This window comes from Lutzomyia longipalpis, chromosome 1 (assembly GCF_024334085.1).
Source record: "Lutzomyia longipalpis isolate SR_M1_2022 chromosome 1, ASM2433408v1".
Taxonomy (NCBI): domain Eukaryota; kingdom Metazoa; phylum Arthropoda; class Insecta; order Diptera; family Psychodidae; genus Lutzomyia; species Lutzomyia longipalpis.
In genome coordinates this window covers 36151018-36166520 of record NC_074707.1, presented here as the reverse complement: position 1 = coordinate 36166520, position 15503 = coordinate 36151018, and the positions used below count along the sequence as shown (strand labels likewise).

Here is a 15503-nt window from a genome sequence, read left to right as displayed (position 1 = left end):
TTAGAAGATATAGCCATTTGAAAAATTCTTGAATTTAAAAAGTTCTAATAGCCATATCTCTTGAACGGCTTGTCCGATTTTTCTGAACTTGGTATCAAATTAAAGGTTTTGCAAAACTCTACAACTTTCTAGAACATTAGAACCCTGTAAAACCATTCTTTTAGGGCAAAAAATGCCAAAATCTGTTTCAGTAAAACAAATAGCCGCCATTTTGTGTTCTAGAGGTCACCTTGAAATGTATCGAAATATATGTCAGATTATAGTTTATTTCAAGACCTTTCCAAAACTGGTCAATAAATTTCTGTAAGTCTTATAGAACCAGAGATATGACCATTTTTATCCATCAAATTGCTGAATTTCACAAAAAAAATCAACTTTGCCTACTAATTCTGCTCACAAATCGCACTACAACGCATAAACAAACTTCTACACGTTGTGGGACACCAACTCTTATAACTGGACGCGTTATGATTGACTTTTTGTATGCCCGCATCCGGGCTGTCTTTTTTTGGGAAAGAAGAAGGCGGAGGAAAAAATGTATTTGTGATATGTGGCAGTTACCATCAATATCCTTACCCCGAAGGCACTCTGTAGCAGGAACCAGGAAGTTAATATCAGAATTCCCATGACTCCATCCATTTGAGTCCATTCATGGTGGAATTGGCCTCACCGGCTGACGGACCCACCATACCGTAGGCAAGTGGTGCGAATTTCACGAAGCTCCACCCTAAGACGCCCAAGGATGCCCCGAGCAGTGTCTGTCTGAGCCAGATGGGGAGACGATGTGTCAAATAATTGAATACAACACCTGCAAAAACACGGTAATATCATCAAATTCAATTTCTTCCTGGATGGTAAGCATGTATGGGTGGTAGTGGGTGGGGAAATTCTTTTTGGGTGGGTGCCGCGTGTGCCGAAAATATGTGGCTATGTGGAGGCAATATGTGTGGGCCCCTGGGGAGCATATATACACCGCAAAATGCAAGATTACAATTTCTTCCTCCCACGAGAGGCATAACAAAACGGCTAAATTATATTTAAATTTATTTTATCGCCAAAAATTCGCCCTAATTTTACGCTTTATTGATTTTTCTCTTTTAGGGGGTGAATTTTGCTTTTCACTTTTGGGTTTATTTTAGAGTAGAGAGAGAATGTGGGATAAATGCTTGCACGAAATATGGTCCGAAGAAAAAGCTTCGCACCAGTATGCTGTTGCAATTAGTATTTGCAATAACATGGCCTTAATTAGACACCACCGAGTGTTTAAGACAGACAGAAGGTTGTGCCTGAAGGGGAGCGGGGATACTCATCTTATGGGCACTGTTGCACCGGCAAAATTGTGTCATAATTGCATTTCATTGTGTGAATTATCCAATTATGCACCTTCATCCTGAAGCGTCTTTTATGTATTTCATTTTATCCCTCCAACAAGTGTACATAAACACTTTGTATTCATCTTGAATAGAGCATAGGGATGGTGTGCTAAGTGCACAGGGGGTGTGTGTGTAATACGTATTACAAGGTATTGTGTATTTACTTTCAAAGGGGATGAACGGACAGTAGTTGCCCGATATGTCTTCATTTAAAACAAGATGCTTAATTAAATTTTGAATTTCCTTCCATTTTCCTGCTGTTGAAAATTTCTTTTTTCAAATGAAAGCTTTTTCTAAAATTATTCTTTACACAGGAAATGTATAATTTTCTTGAAGAAATACTCGGAGGTAGAATATCAAGAGAGAAATGTCTTTAGGAAAAGAGCTTTTTTCTTCGTTAAAATTCAAACACAGCTTTTCCTTTTCTCAAAGCTTTCTTTTCTTATTTGCAAATTCTTCATCTTGCAAATTTTCATTTTTTTTTAAATTAGAATATTTTGTGATTTTTTTGGATTCAAGTATCTTGAATAAAAAACTATGAATATGGGAGGTTTCTCCGAAGCCAGATTTCACTATGCAGAGTCAATTTACATGGAAATCAATAAAAGCTCCAAGTTTGGAGGAGTGAATCACATGAAATATTTAGTAGATTGCAAAACTAATGGTATCACAAGAATGAAAATTTCATACTCTATCGATTGAAAAGATTTTACTTTAGGTTGCAAATATTCACAAAGTTCTTTAATTATTTTAAGAAAACATCATTATTTTTATTTTATAGACTTGCTCAGGTAAAGGAGAAAAATGAAAGATTATATCTCTCCCATATTAAAGTTATTTAAAATTATTATAGGCTCTCAAATATCCTTTTCTTGATAAACCAAAGTCCATAGGAGATACTAAACAAAGTATAGAGTAACACATTGCCGATGTTATGTTCCCATCAAACCCTTGAAGCGATGATGATGCAACTCCTGGTATCTTAATAAGGATTCCAATATATAGTGCTTTTGTGCTTCGCTTCATGTAACTCAATTGCAATTAGTTTAAAATGTGTTGTTTACTTCCTACTATATGTATGTAACCTCTATCCTCATCATCCTCGCACGTATCATGCCATGTTTCCGTCCCCCCAGGAACTTTCAAAAGCGTCACACATCGCAGTTTTCCAGCTGAATACCCATCCACACGCGGCTTTTCTGCCATAAAATACGCATCGCGTGTAATATTTGTAATGATAATTAAATTTTGGCCCTTTTGCTAATATAGTAAACGCGTTCAGTGCGCGGAATAATAATAATACTGTACGTTCCGCTGAGCACATATATTAATTTTATAGCTTCAGATATTCTTGTTGTTTCAGCACCCACTTTCTCTATCCTTGCGCCCGCCAACCCCTAAGCCAGCCCCATCATCCATCCCCCTCCATCCGCATCTCACCACATTTGGAGTGGCGAGACGTGAGATGGTTTTCACCGTCTTCCCCGGAAAGACGGTGTGTTGTGCGAGAGTAAAAGGGGGAAATGTGAAAACTTTGCAGCTTCACGTGCGCATCTCAATCTCATAAAGGTATATGTACCTGTGAAATGGCATGCGACACCGCAAACTTTGAACTGTGTGTAACACCACTTTGAGGAATGTATGGAATTATCACAGAAAATCGATTTGCTCTCACTCTGTGCGCCCAAATTAACACGCTATCTGCCCCGCAAATGGACAAAGAGATTTATGATGGGGTTACACGTGGATGGTGGCGAGAAATGATAAATGGGTGAAAATGAGCAAAACCGCATTTGATCTCTCCTGACCCATCACGGAGGGTGTAAAACGAATAAACATGAGAATTTACTGCCATAAACATCCTTATTAAATCAACCAAAAATATATGTTATCTGGCTAAATATAACAAAATGTGTTGTGGATAATTTAAAGAGAGATTCCCTCCAATGTGGAGGCAATTATGTTTGTGTTGGGAATTTAAAATATATAAATGGGGTCATTATGTGTACCTGCATTACAAAATGATGAAGTGATGAAAGTTTTGGGTGTTATAAATTAGAGTAGAGCTTTGGAAAATTAATTATTTTCAACCTGTTTCAATGTATTAGAGCTTTATATCCTAAAGCTAATGTTACTCTGTGAAAAGATTGCTTAATCTAAAAATAAATTTTAGAGCTGAATGCTGTAAAATGTCTGAAATGAGGTGAATGTGATAAGTGGGGTAAAGAAATTTTCTTTTTGTTCTAATTTGTTTAAAGAGCTTTTTCGGAAAGCTTTTTATTTTTTTTAGTTGCCTATGATTTTCATTTTATATAGAATGATGAATAGATTTTGTTTCACATTAGTACTCTTTTTTTCTATAATAAAAAAAAATTTCCAATAAAATATATTTTTATGGAGAATTTACTTCCGGTTGCGTCAAAAACGAAAGGGACGTTAGTTTTTAAATGTTTAAAATAAAATATCTTCCTTTACAGCATCTGATGATGCACCGTACAGAGGCCGAAGAGAAGAAGAGGATATTCTCATTAAACAAATTCACAATTAAAATTCATCGGTAAGATCATTTTCCAAAATTATTGGAACATCCTCTATTCGTTTGACTTCACATCTTTTACTTTTTCAAGTAGGTACCAATATAAAAAGCTTTTTTTAAATCTTGCATAAAAATACCAAAAAAAAAAATTAAATTAAACATAGGATCATTAATGGTTTGACTCCATTGAAAATTTTCAATTGAAGAATTTCCTTTCGGGCTCTTTTGCTATTCTTTTTTTTCTGAGTGGGAAAATTGTAGAGAGACGTCATTGAATTGAACTCACAATTTTCATGGGGGGAATTTAAATAAATTCACGAGTTTTATTGTTGCGAATTTATCGCCCCTGGCTGTGTTGGAGAATATATACATTTTGGTGAAACAATTGATGAAATAAATTTTCCATCAATTCACTTTTCGCTCTGGGTGAGTGATACACAAAGGCACAAGAATGCGGAGCTTTTCAAATGCGAAAGATGGTGGTTGTGGGTTTTGATGCCCCCTGGCAGAACTCGCGGGGGGTTTTGCTTTCTTCAATGGGGGTGTATATTTTCTTGTTGTACTGAAATAAACCTTCTTTGCCTTGGGAGAAGATGAATAAAGCTTCTTTACACCTGCATTGCTTTTCAAATTGATTTCCTTCGCCATTTTCCAATTCTCATCCCCTCTTACAAGCACCCTACCCCACTACCACCTTCTCCTCCTTCACCCCATGAGCCCACCACTCTGTGAAAGCATAAATTACACATATAAAGCTCTATGTATTACACTTTCCATTCTCGTTTCCTGACTTTCAACGTACCCTAAATAATTCATGATATTCCACGTGAATTAGCAGAGGTGCATTCGGTTTTCTGGGTCTACTCCCAGAAGTGTTGGGGATCCCATTTTTGGGGCTACAAACTAATTCTGCATTAGCACAAGGTGACCACCTCTCAGGGGACGTGGAGGTGCTGTCGTGTACATACAGAAAAAACGGACCCTCCTACACAAACTGCACTGTGACGAAGTTGTTAAAAAAAAATGTATATTTGCAGAAACCACTGCTGTTGCCACATTCATCTCCGATGGTTGCATTTCAGTGTGAATAATTCCTCTTGTTTACCCGCCACACAACAAACTTCCGTAGCAGAATGTTCTGCTGCAACAGGAGCGCACTTGTGCTTTGCCCATTTCTTGCAGACCCCACTCTTTCCTCTCCACCCACCAAAAGTTTACTATTTTAATTAAATTCTGTGAATTTTGAAACAATATAATATGGGAAATAAGTGGTCGGGAAGCGCATGTTGCTTTTTTCTTCCGGGGGTGTTTTGCAAGAGAGTAAGGAAAAAAAAGAGAAGATATCGAGTCTAAAGAATTGCTTTATGCTTCCCACATGACTGCATTTATGTGGGATACTTTTATCCCAATTTTCTTCTGTCTAAATGAAAATTTTCCTTGGTACGATGAAAGTAAAAGGAAAAGAGGTAAAGAAAATTAGAAGAAGGAAATTTAGGTAAAATTTTCTTTGAGCCTCTCCAAATACCCTTAAAATTCTCTAGAACCTTAAAGTACCTAAGTAAATATTAATTGACGTAAATAAAGAAATTTTATAAATAGTAAAAGGAAAATGTTAGTTTATAATTAATGTAAATTATATGTTGCAATAAGTACAACATTTACCTCAAAAATCATTTATGCTTCAATGCAAGAAACATTGTAAGGAGAAGAGCAAATAAAAGGAATCACGAAGAAGCTCACGGTGGGATGGTTTTTGTGGCTGGAAATCAATGAAATTTTATTACCTGTTAGCATTGAATTGAAAATGAGCGCTGGGAAGTAGTGGTGGAAGTAGAGGACTCTCCCCATAGCCCAGAATGGTAGGTAGTGCAACAACCATCCGGCAAAGAGCCAGGCACCAGCTCTCAGAGATCTCCATTTAGATTCTGCAAAGGAAATCAGCACGGAAAGCAGGTGATGTGTGAATACAGATAAATGAATTTTTGAGTATAAATTCAATATTCTTTACAATTTGGATTAAATTTTTCCCAGCATAGAGTATCTCAATGGCACGCTAAAGGGATAAGAAATGCAATAAATATTTATGATCTTTTTGCATAAAATTGTCAGAGAAAAAATAGGAAAAACCTTATTGATTTTGCCAGGCTATACATGGTGAAAATTGATAGGAACTGTGACTTTCAATTCTACACTATGCACATTTCATAAATGTTTTATGCATCTCTTGCAGGATTCTCTGGGGGATTTCTGAATTGTGCACGCTAAAGTGTTTGAAAGTCTATCAATCATTTCCATTGCTGTTGAAATGGAAATTCAATTACAAATGCTTTCCACTTAGGGCTGGGATTATTTTTTTTATACGTTATTCTTTTCATCGTGTTTGTGTGTCTTCAGAAGAATTTTAAAATGATTTAAATTTGAATTAAAAATATTTATATGAAAACTTTTCTAAATGTTTAGTCAAAAGTTTGTTTTCCAAAGATTTTTATGGCGTGAAAAGTTTTAAGAATTTAATAAAAAAAATTATTCTGTACTGCTCTTAATGTGTATAGCAACACCCCCAACCATTTGACAAGATTTTCTGCAGAATAAAATCCCTCCGTGCTGGCTGACTGTGAGCTAATTATCATTTGTAAATGGGAGATAATTGTAGTTTTACACTCACCATTGTCGGGATTAGTGGAATCCTCGTATCCTCGCTCATGGCGGATGGCTGAAATGACGAAGAGAACGAGGAAGAGTGCGATGAACACTAAATTGCTCCACCAGATTATGGGATTTCCCAGCAAGTACACCCGATAGGCACTTCCGGAGAAAAACTGACCCTGTCAATGACCCCAAAGAAAAAGCAACACACACATATTAATGTGAAAATTTAGTTTATAAATTATCTTCAATGACTTCAATGTGTGTAAATACAAACCCGATAATTAATTGGCCACTGCCACGGTTGACTCGTGACCTCGCCCTCCTTTGGCTTGAGTCCAGCATTCCCCTGAATCATCACAGCGTGGGATTCGAGGAATCTCGATAGGAATCCGGGTGCGTAGACTTCAAAGTTCACTTTGGGCACTATCAATAGAGATCAATTAACAATTTCATTTCGGTCTCTCCATCCTGTTTTGCGTTCACACGCTTCCCACGCACACGTTTGCGGGCAATAAGGAACAATTAGGGAGCCAAAGCTTAATCAAATTCCAACCCTATCCGCCAGTTAGGGCCATTGTGCGTGCATTCATCCCTTTTATTGCGTTACGCCACACAATGCCTCCACTATTTGGCGTCTCATCGATACCATAAATGACCCACCCACCCACACACTGACTGGTAGTAGATAATAGGTCGTCATTATTGGAGTCATTGGAGTTATGTCTATTGTGGCATTTTGGCAGGGACTACCCCTGGCTGGACTCTGAATTCAGAGGAGATTAATTACAGTTGATATAAAGAGGTCAATATTACCTACATCAGATGATTCGAAATTGTAGTTTTCTAACATTAATATAAGTGCTTCAAGTTCTTTAATCTTAGAGGGGATTTAAGAATAAACCTATAGACTAATTCTATAACTTTTAAAGCTCACAAATCACTTGAATAATATGTAATTAGTTAAATATTTTAAGGAAAGAAACAATAAGAATAGTTCAATACTTTTAAAAATAATAAATTAACAATTTCTCAAGAACTCTATTAAACAGGAAATTGTTCTTATTAAATCTTATTTCTTCAGCCAATGATTTTTCAGTTAAAATTGAAAAATCAATATCATGTTATTGCGAGGTTTTACTGTATTTTGATAAAATTTTAATAAAATAAAGAAAATTCATTATTTTTGAATTTTTAAAATTCTTATATTGGTTCTTTTTAATATAGAAGGTAAAAATCTAATAAATAAATAAAAAGAAATATTGGGCCTTATTCAGCGACCAAGAAACCCTTGAAATTCGCTTGAAATCTAGAAATTTCAGTACAAAATTCAAAGTTTTCAAGAGTCTCTTGGTTGCTGAATCAGGCCCATTATCTTTACTTTATCATTTTATCTTTTCGCATTTTTCTTTTATATTCAAAAATAAAATACCTAGTAAAACATTCATAAAGGTCTTTTTTTAAATAAAGTTCAAAATGTTTTAAGAGATTAAAATGTAAAAGTTAATATAACCGTATTAAGCTGATTGTACCTACTAGATAAAACCTTTTTTACAAGGTTTCAGCAAAAATTGCAGAAAATTCTTTCCTAGAATCCATTTTTTGCTGTTCTCTCCCCTTTTGCTATGAATGAAAATTCATTTTTTTATAAAAAAAATCTGACGACGACGGGAAAGACACAAGGACTTAATTTTCTTCCACAATAAATTCATATCTTGGATAATATGTAGGTATATAATTTCCTCATTCACATTAGTGACCATACAGAGAACTTAAAGCTCTCTCAGCTGCATCATCAACTCTCTTAGTATTTATTTTGAACTTCACTTCAAAAGTATCTTTCTCCTGCAAACACGACGATAATAATTTACATTTCAGATTCCCAGACTGTCCATTGAATTTCTTTGCACATTGAAAAGCAATGGAAGTGGACTCTCTATGTAAATATTTAAATAGTTTTACTGCATTTTTTTTAAGGACTGATTTGATATTCTACTTTAATGTCAAACATCTTGTTTGTTGAGCAGATGCTCGGGAGGGATGAAAATTCAACGGATGGAATTAAAATGGCTCAGAGATGTTTTTCCATCTCATTCAATTTTCCATTTCTGTGTCTTTTCCCTTCCTGTGTTTATTTGTCATTCCCCCCAACATCTTCTCAATGTACCACCCTCTCTCCCTCCTCAAGGTATAACTGATAAGCGTGTGCGATAAGCCATAGAACCCGCCTCTCTGTTGTTTCTTCTGTCTATTGATACACCTGTCGCGGTATGTTGCGCTTGAAATTGAAAAATAAATGTTGAATCACCCCGAGTTTCCTCCGGCGCGTTTATTCTCATCTCATCCGCAACGAACCCCCCTCCCTGCCGCCCTTGTCAAATTTTCCCGGGAAGTGTAATCCCCGCGAGGATTGTTGAATTTTCCGATTGTGTATCTCACGTGGGTGACAATGAGTCGAATGATTCAGGCGAGGATGTTTCAGATGACTGAGCACTCTGGTGGGATCAATAATGGAAATCAACCCTCTTATCACTCTGTCGTCTCTTCAATTTAAGGAGTGGCATGGGGAGGGTTTTACGCGGACGGAATGGCTTTTGTGATGCTAATGCCAACATAGACACACAGAGAGAGGAGAGAACCACAAAATACTCACGCCTGCCGAATTCATTATCCTCAACATTCCACTGGGCACTGCTGTCCCGAAGATTGGGATTGCATGTGACTTCCTGCTGCTCGAAGCCCCATTTCGGCAATTGCTTCCCGCTGGTGGTGAGGGCGCAATTTTGTAGATAGTGGATAAACATCAGGCTCGTTGTAACGGTCTCCACGCGCTGATCTTCCCGCCCACCCACAATAAGCACCTTCCACACGTCGTTAGCATCCCCCGTGCCATTCTGGTGGGACCGAGAAATATTGGACATGAGAATTACTGTGGCTTGCCTCATGCTGTGCTCATATCATTTCATTAAATTCCATCGCAATACAGTTCCACAGCTATTTCATTTGGCGTTAAATATATAAAGACTGGACCTATATATTTTTTTCTATATCCTCCCCATGAATGCAAAAAAGGCAATTTGCACATTTTTTTGTGTGATAAAAACTGAATTTTGTTATTTTAATAGCTTTGGCGTTTTGTATAAATTTTAAAAACTAATATTTTTCTAATCACAACGCTAGCATGCAGATATGTTATTTTTCCGCAGTTGCAAAGAGTTTTTGCGAGAAATAAAGTTTAAATAAAAATTTGAACTCTTGTTTTTTTATGATAAAATTTCATACGCAAATATGAATAAAATGAAGAAAAAGTCAATCATAACGCGTCCAGTTATTTTAGAGTTGGTCGAGTTGGTATACCACAACGCGGATGGGTCAGTTTATGCGTTGTAATTTAATTTGTGAGCAGAATTAGTAGGCAAAGTTGATTTTTTTATGATATTCATCAATATGAAAGATAAAAATGCTCATATCTGAAGTTCTATAAGACTTACAGAAATTTCTTGACTAGTTTTGGAAAGGTCTTGAAACAAGCTATAAGTTGACATATATATCAGTAATTTTCAAGGTCACATCTAGAACAAAAATGGCGGATATTTGTTTGACCAAAACATTTTTTTGCACTTTATGTCCTCATGGAATGGTTCTACAGATTTCTGATGTTCTAGAAAGTTGTAGAGATTTGCAAAACCTTTAATTTGATACCAAGTTGAGCCAAATAGGACAATCCGTTCAAGAGATATGGCTCTTAGAACTTTTCAAATTCAAGAATTTTTCAAATGGCCATATCTTCTAAACGGCGACATAGATTTTCTTCATTTTCGGACTGATGAAAGATATTGAGTCAGGCTACAACATATCAAAATTTAAAAGATTTGCCTAATGGGGATTCGGAGATATTGCCCCTTAAAGTTAGGCAATTTTTGTTTTTGATTTTAGCGCCTCTTGCGGATGTTTTTGAAACTTAAAATGTTCTAAACAGTTGTAGGGCTACTCAATACCTTTCATTTGATACCAAGATGGTCAAAATCGGTCAAGCCGTTCTTGAGTTATATCGAAAAAACACTTTTTGCTTTAGGCCGCCATATTTGCTAAACCGCTTGACCGATTTTCAAGTATGATTTGTTGATGAAAATGTCTTAATGAGCTCTACATCATACTAAAATTTCAGACTTCTAGCTATAAGGGAAGTGGTTGACGGTATTTCAAAATGGCGGACGGCGGCCATCTTGGATTTTGAAAATGCGAAAAAATGAAATTTTACACCCACATTTCTATAGAAAACTTCAAACCCGAAGTCTCTATCTGTTACCGTTCTCGAATTATAAGGCAAAGTTTGGACCAACGGAAGGCCGGCCGGCAGGCCGGCCGGATCAAAAATTTTCCACCACCATTTTCGTAATGTGGGATATCTAAAACGTGCTTATACTAAGTTTGAGCCCGATCTGAGGTGGGCGGTTTTTCCGATGATTACAATACTTGGTATGCCACGATTGTGGTATACCAACTAATATGCAAGTAAAATATCAAAATTTCATTTTTTTTAAATCAGGTTTGTGATTGAAATTTTAATTAGCTGTTATAGAAAAATAGAGATATTAACTTTAATTTTGACAAATAAAATTTCTAATGTTAGTTTTGGGAATTTAAAATATTAAAACTATTGATCTTTTTTTCTTATAATTAATTTTCTTAACTAGGAATGTTTTTACGGAAAACGAACTCTTTCGAAACCGCTTGACCGATTTAAAATATTCTTTTGTTAAAAAACATCTTTTCTACAAGGTTAGTTCCAATTTTTCCGGAGGCATGGATTCAATGAGTTATTTTTTTAATCTTAAAGGCTGGAAAATTCGTCGGAAAATGTGAAAAATTGCGAAAAGCTCACGCTCCCCTAAATTTTTATTCACCACCCACATATTCAAGACACAAACCTTTCTCCAGGATGAACCGTTCTTCAACATTTTGATATCAACGGAAATCAATGATTTTAGTACCAAATAAGTTTTTCGCGAGTTTTCCACGTCAAAAAAGGACCCCGTAGGCTCTTGTGAATGCCATGACACAAATAAGCGCTCAAAAATTATTTTTTCAGGTAAATTTTAATGTCTTACCTCTCCATAACCGGTTACTTGGTAGTGCTTCTTTGTGAGAGGGGCTTGTTCCGGATGCGAGTGAAGATTTCGCCTCGTTGGAACGTGCTCCAATCTCACTAACTGCCCATGCTTCAAGATCTCCACACTGTCTCCCTGATTCACCTCTTTGTTATAATATTTCACTCGCCATTTATTGTTTTCATCCTTGTGAGTGTATGTTGTGATCTGAATAAGAAATAAATTATTTTCTCTGCTAAAGAATATTTCATTTAGCCTCTTACCTGCTGCTGACGCGCTCCAGCACCTTTGGGGTAGAGATGGTAGTGGGAATGAAGGTACCCACCACCTGTTTTGTGATTCTTTATGGTCACTTCCGCTCCATAGGCTACATATCTGGGCATACTTGCGTTGTAGAGGGAATTTCCAATTAATTTTGATTGGAATGCTGAGCTGTAGAAGCCATCCCCATTGCCGCTTCTATTGAGGATTTCCAAATGAATGTAGAAGAAGAACATGTAGAGAAGAGCTGGCCAGATGATCAGAGTCATTGCTCTGGCTATCAATTGCTTAACTGTGAAGCTCTGCAGGAAGAAATAAATAAAATTAATAAAAATCGAAAGAATCACAGCTAAAAAACCAATAAAATGAAATCTTTAAAAGAAATTCTTACCACAGGCTTGGCTAAATTGCCGAGAACGTTCCAGAGATCACTAACTGTGTGCAAACCAACAAGAAGTACAACAAATAGCCCCACAAACTTTACACTTATCGTGCAGGCGAGCATCATTCCCGTAAAAAGTAACCAAAACCACCAAATTCTCGTGAAGGATTTCTCCTCCTCAGTTGCCTTTGTAACTTTAACCATTCCCAGGACAGAGGCTGTCATGAAGAACATTAAAATGGGATCCAAAAGGATGTACTGATTGAGGGTGATCATCCCAACATCCAGCAAGATGTACGCTGATGCCATAAAAGCAGCCTGAACGGATCGCGTGAGATCGTGAACAATGTCATAGGACATGGGAACAATTAGAGCTCCAAGTGTTGTACAAAAGATTCGCATTCCTTCGTATCTTGTGCCATTGTACTTGTCTCCGGGTTTCTCAAATGGATATGTTCCATTGTACCCTGTTAGTTTTCCCGAGAGAGCAATTAGCATCTTTCCCAGCGGAGGGTGGACGTCGAAGAAGAATGTTCTGTTGATATACCAACTTCCCATTTTGCCAAAATGAGTTTCATCCCAACTGAGAAATCACAAAATTTTGTTAGAAAATTGTTGATTTTTCTTAGATTAGTAATATTTACCAAACATGGTCGGGTTCTGTGACTTTGTAGAATCTTGTCAGGACCGTTAAGAGCAGAATTATGGAGAAAACTGTCCATTTGTTGCTGGAAAATACAAAAAATGATTTTTTGTGACCTAGTTTTTCAAGAAAAATGCTTTTTAGAAGAAGAAAATAATTATTTTGGCCATTTTGTTTTGACATTATTTTATCATGAAATACTTATTTTATCTTTCCTAAATCTGTTATTTATTAATTTTTTCTATTTAAAATGATTAAAAAGCCGGAAATTATATAAATTTCTCTATATTTCCATGACAACGTTGGAGAAAGTTCCGGGTTCGTCGTCTGTTGCATTGAAGTCTTTTGTTTATTTCCTATTCTTTTGCTCTAATATCTTTACCTGGATTTTTCTTTCTTCTTCACTTGATCTTCAGAAGTTTTTTCTTTCATTTTCTCACACTTTTCACTGCAATTTTCTCACTTTTCTTTGGAAAAATTTGTGTTTTTTGCCGAACTTTCTTCACCACAATCTCACCACACGTCATCAACAATCAGCTGTTTGGGAAAGTGTTCTCAATTTCCCCACATTTTTATTGAATTTCTATTCTTTCGAACTTATCCACAGCACAAAGCTTTCCATCTACACAGAACCAGATGTCGCTTTGAAGGCGCCTTTAAAACGGTTGATGCGTTTCTATAACAACCATCGAACTTTATTTATTTTAACAATTAAGTTTTATTATATTCGTGATTTTCTTTCGTTAAAAAATTACCTACCGGTTTTTCAAATAGTGCAAAAGTGATTTTTTTAATACAAAAATAAAAGAAAATGGAAAACGACGACTTAGACGGCTCTCCGCAGGGTGCTATTGAAACCATGGATGTAAGAGCATCCCTCTTAACGCCGGGATTAAGCTTCTCCCGGCGGACATCAATGAGACCTCGCAGTGTCTCCCCAACGCCAATGAAGGATGAAGAAAAACCCCCGGAAGAAGTTGTTGTGGTGCCAAAAATCACCCCAAAATGGGCGTATGGAACAATGACCAACGACCAGCTTATGGAAGTGAAAAAACAAAATGGAATTATCGATGTGAGCTTCCCTGAGGCAAAAGATCCGAAATTCGAGGAATTCAGTGACTTCCCCCCATCCTACACCACCCTCTCGGCCAAGGAGAAGGTCATCTTGATGTTTGCAGAGAACTTTCGGCAACAATACAATGAGAAGTACATCGATCGAATGCCATTGATTTTGGCGCTCAAAAATGAATGTGGTGTCCAGAAGTTTGTCTCCACCACAATCAGACCCACATCCTTGCATTATCCGGACTTAATTGGTTCCTGGGAGAAGATTTCGTCCTTCGTTGCAGACCACATTGAGTACGAACCACTCGCTGAACCAACGAAAATGGTAAGTCGAATTACTTTTCTCTTGCATGGAGCTTTTTAATATTTTCTTAGGGAATTTCTAAGGAATAATCAGTGAAAATGTGGGACTTAATTAAACCTTCTCACACTTTTACTTAATTTTAATCCTTTTCAATTCACGAGAAAACGTAAAAATATTTTGTTCGGGAAAATATTCTTCTTTTCAAGTGAATTTTTATTAAATTCTAAGAATTTATTTAAATCACTAGTGTATTTGGTAAAAGGTTTTAAAGAGCTTAGAGTAAGTACTCTAAAATTAGTGAAATGATACAGATCTTTGTGTTCTCCCAAACTTGTTTTCGTTACGCATAACTACATTAAAGAAATGAAAAAAAAAACTTTTTAAAAATTCGTGAATGAAAATATTATGTTTTTCTCTGCTAGTTTTAACTCTATGGTGCTTAAAGGGTTTCAAGGATTAAACTTTTCGATTATTAAAAAAATCTGAAATAAAAGAATTCCGATATGAATTATAGTCTTTGAAGTAAAAATGTTTTTTTTTAAGAAAATATTTAACAAACGAATATTTTAATAAAAATAATAAAAGACCGTTTTATTTTTATTAAGAAAAGAATATTTAGGTACCAATCTTGTAAAATATTCGTCAAGATTGACTATTTTTTTACACTTCACAGAACAAATAATTTTTGAGTAATTTTATCGGTTTATGTTGTGTTAACAATAGCATTGAAAATCTAAGAATTATGCCTTAAAATCATTAAAAAGGCTTTTGTAAAAATATTTCGATATTTATTTTTCGAATCGTGTTTCAATAACTTATTTAATCAAAAAAAATTAGACGTTGTTTAAGGCCAAAAAATAAAAATTAAATAATAAATATTAGCTTAAAAAATAAAATATCTAAAAATAAAATTTTGAGTAGAATAATAAAGAAAACGAATATTTCGATTAAGAACCTCATTGAAAAAATCATCCATTGTGCCTGCGGAATAAAAGAAAATCCGTTGTGTTTTGAAAGGAAATATTTTATTCAGTAATTTACCATCTTTTGTAACATTCTTTCACTTTAAGATATAATCACATGAAGATAGATAAATGGTAAATTCAATTTCTGCCTTTAATATACATAGTTTTTTCTTCATTTGGAAATTCACATCTTCTTCTTTTTTTCCACTATAGATCA

The 15503-nt window shown here is 35.7% G+C and overlaps 2 protein-coding genes across 2 annotated transcripts in view; one reads left to right on the top strand and one right to left on the bottom strand.

The window, feature by feature from the left end:
• Positions 1-208: 208 nt before the first annotated feature.
• LOC129787040 (protein O-mannosyl-transferase 2) lies at positions 209-13498 on the bottom strand. Its single transcript, XM_055822335.1, has 10 exons — positions 13335-13498; positions 12954-13037; positions 12319-12892; positions 11930-12229; positions 11667-11873; positions 9209-9449; positions 6833-6981; positions 6575-6734; positions 5694-5834; positions 209-808 (listed from the first exon to the last, which is right to left on the bottom strand). The coding sequence occupies exons 1-10, from the start codon at positions 13382-13384 to the stop codon at positions 615-617; spliced, it is 2100 nt and encodes a 699-aa protein (XP_055678310.1). The 5' UTR covers positions 13385-13498; the 3' UTR covers positions 209-614.
• A 313-nt stretch (positions 13499-13811) lies between these two features.
• Positions 13812-15503, top strand: part of LOC129790148 (coiled-coil domain-containing protein lobo) — a 101237-nt gene continuing 99545 nt past the window's right edge. Inside the window, exon 1 of the mRNA XM_055827521.1 lies at positions 13812-14342. Coding sequence (XP_055683496.1) covers positions 13812-14342 — 531 coding nt within the window. The remainder of the gene's footprint in view (positions 14343-15503) is intronic.

Bases quoted from the DNA above. Each gene is read 5' to 3' on its own strand.
- LOC129787040 (XM_055822335.1), bottom strand. From the start codon at position 13,384: ATGAAAGAAAAAACTTCTGAAGATCAAGTGAAGAAGAAAGAAAAATCC. The intron at 11,874-11,929 runs GTAAGAGGCTAA...TTTCTTATTCAG, and splicing joins CTGGAGCGCGTCAGCAGCAG to ATCACAACATACACTCACAA. The intron at 809-5,693 runs GTAATAAAATTT...GTGTTTTTGCAG, and splicing joins TTTCAATTCAATGCTAACAG to GTGTTGTATTCAATTATTTG.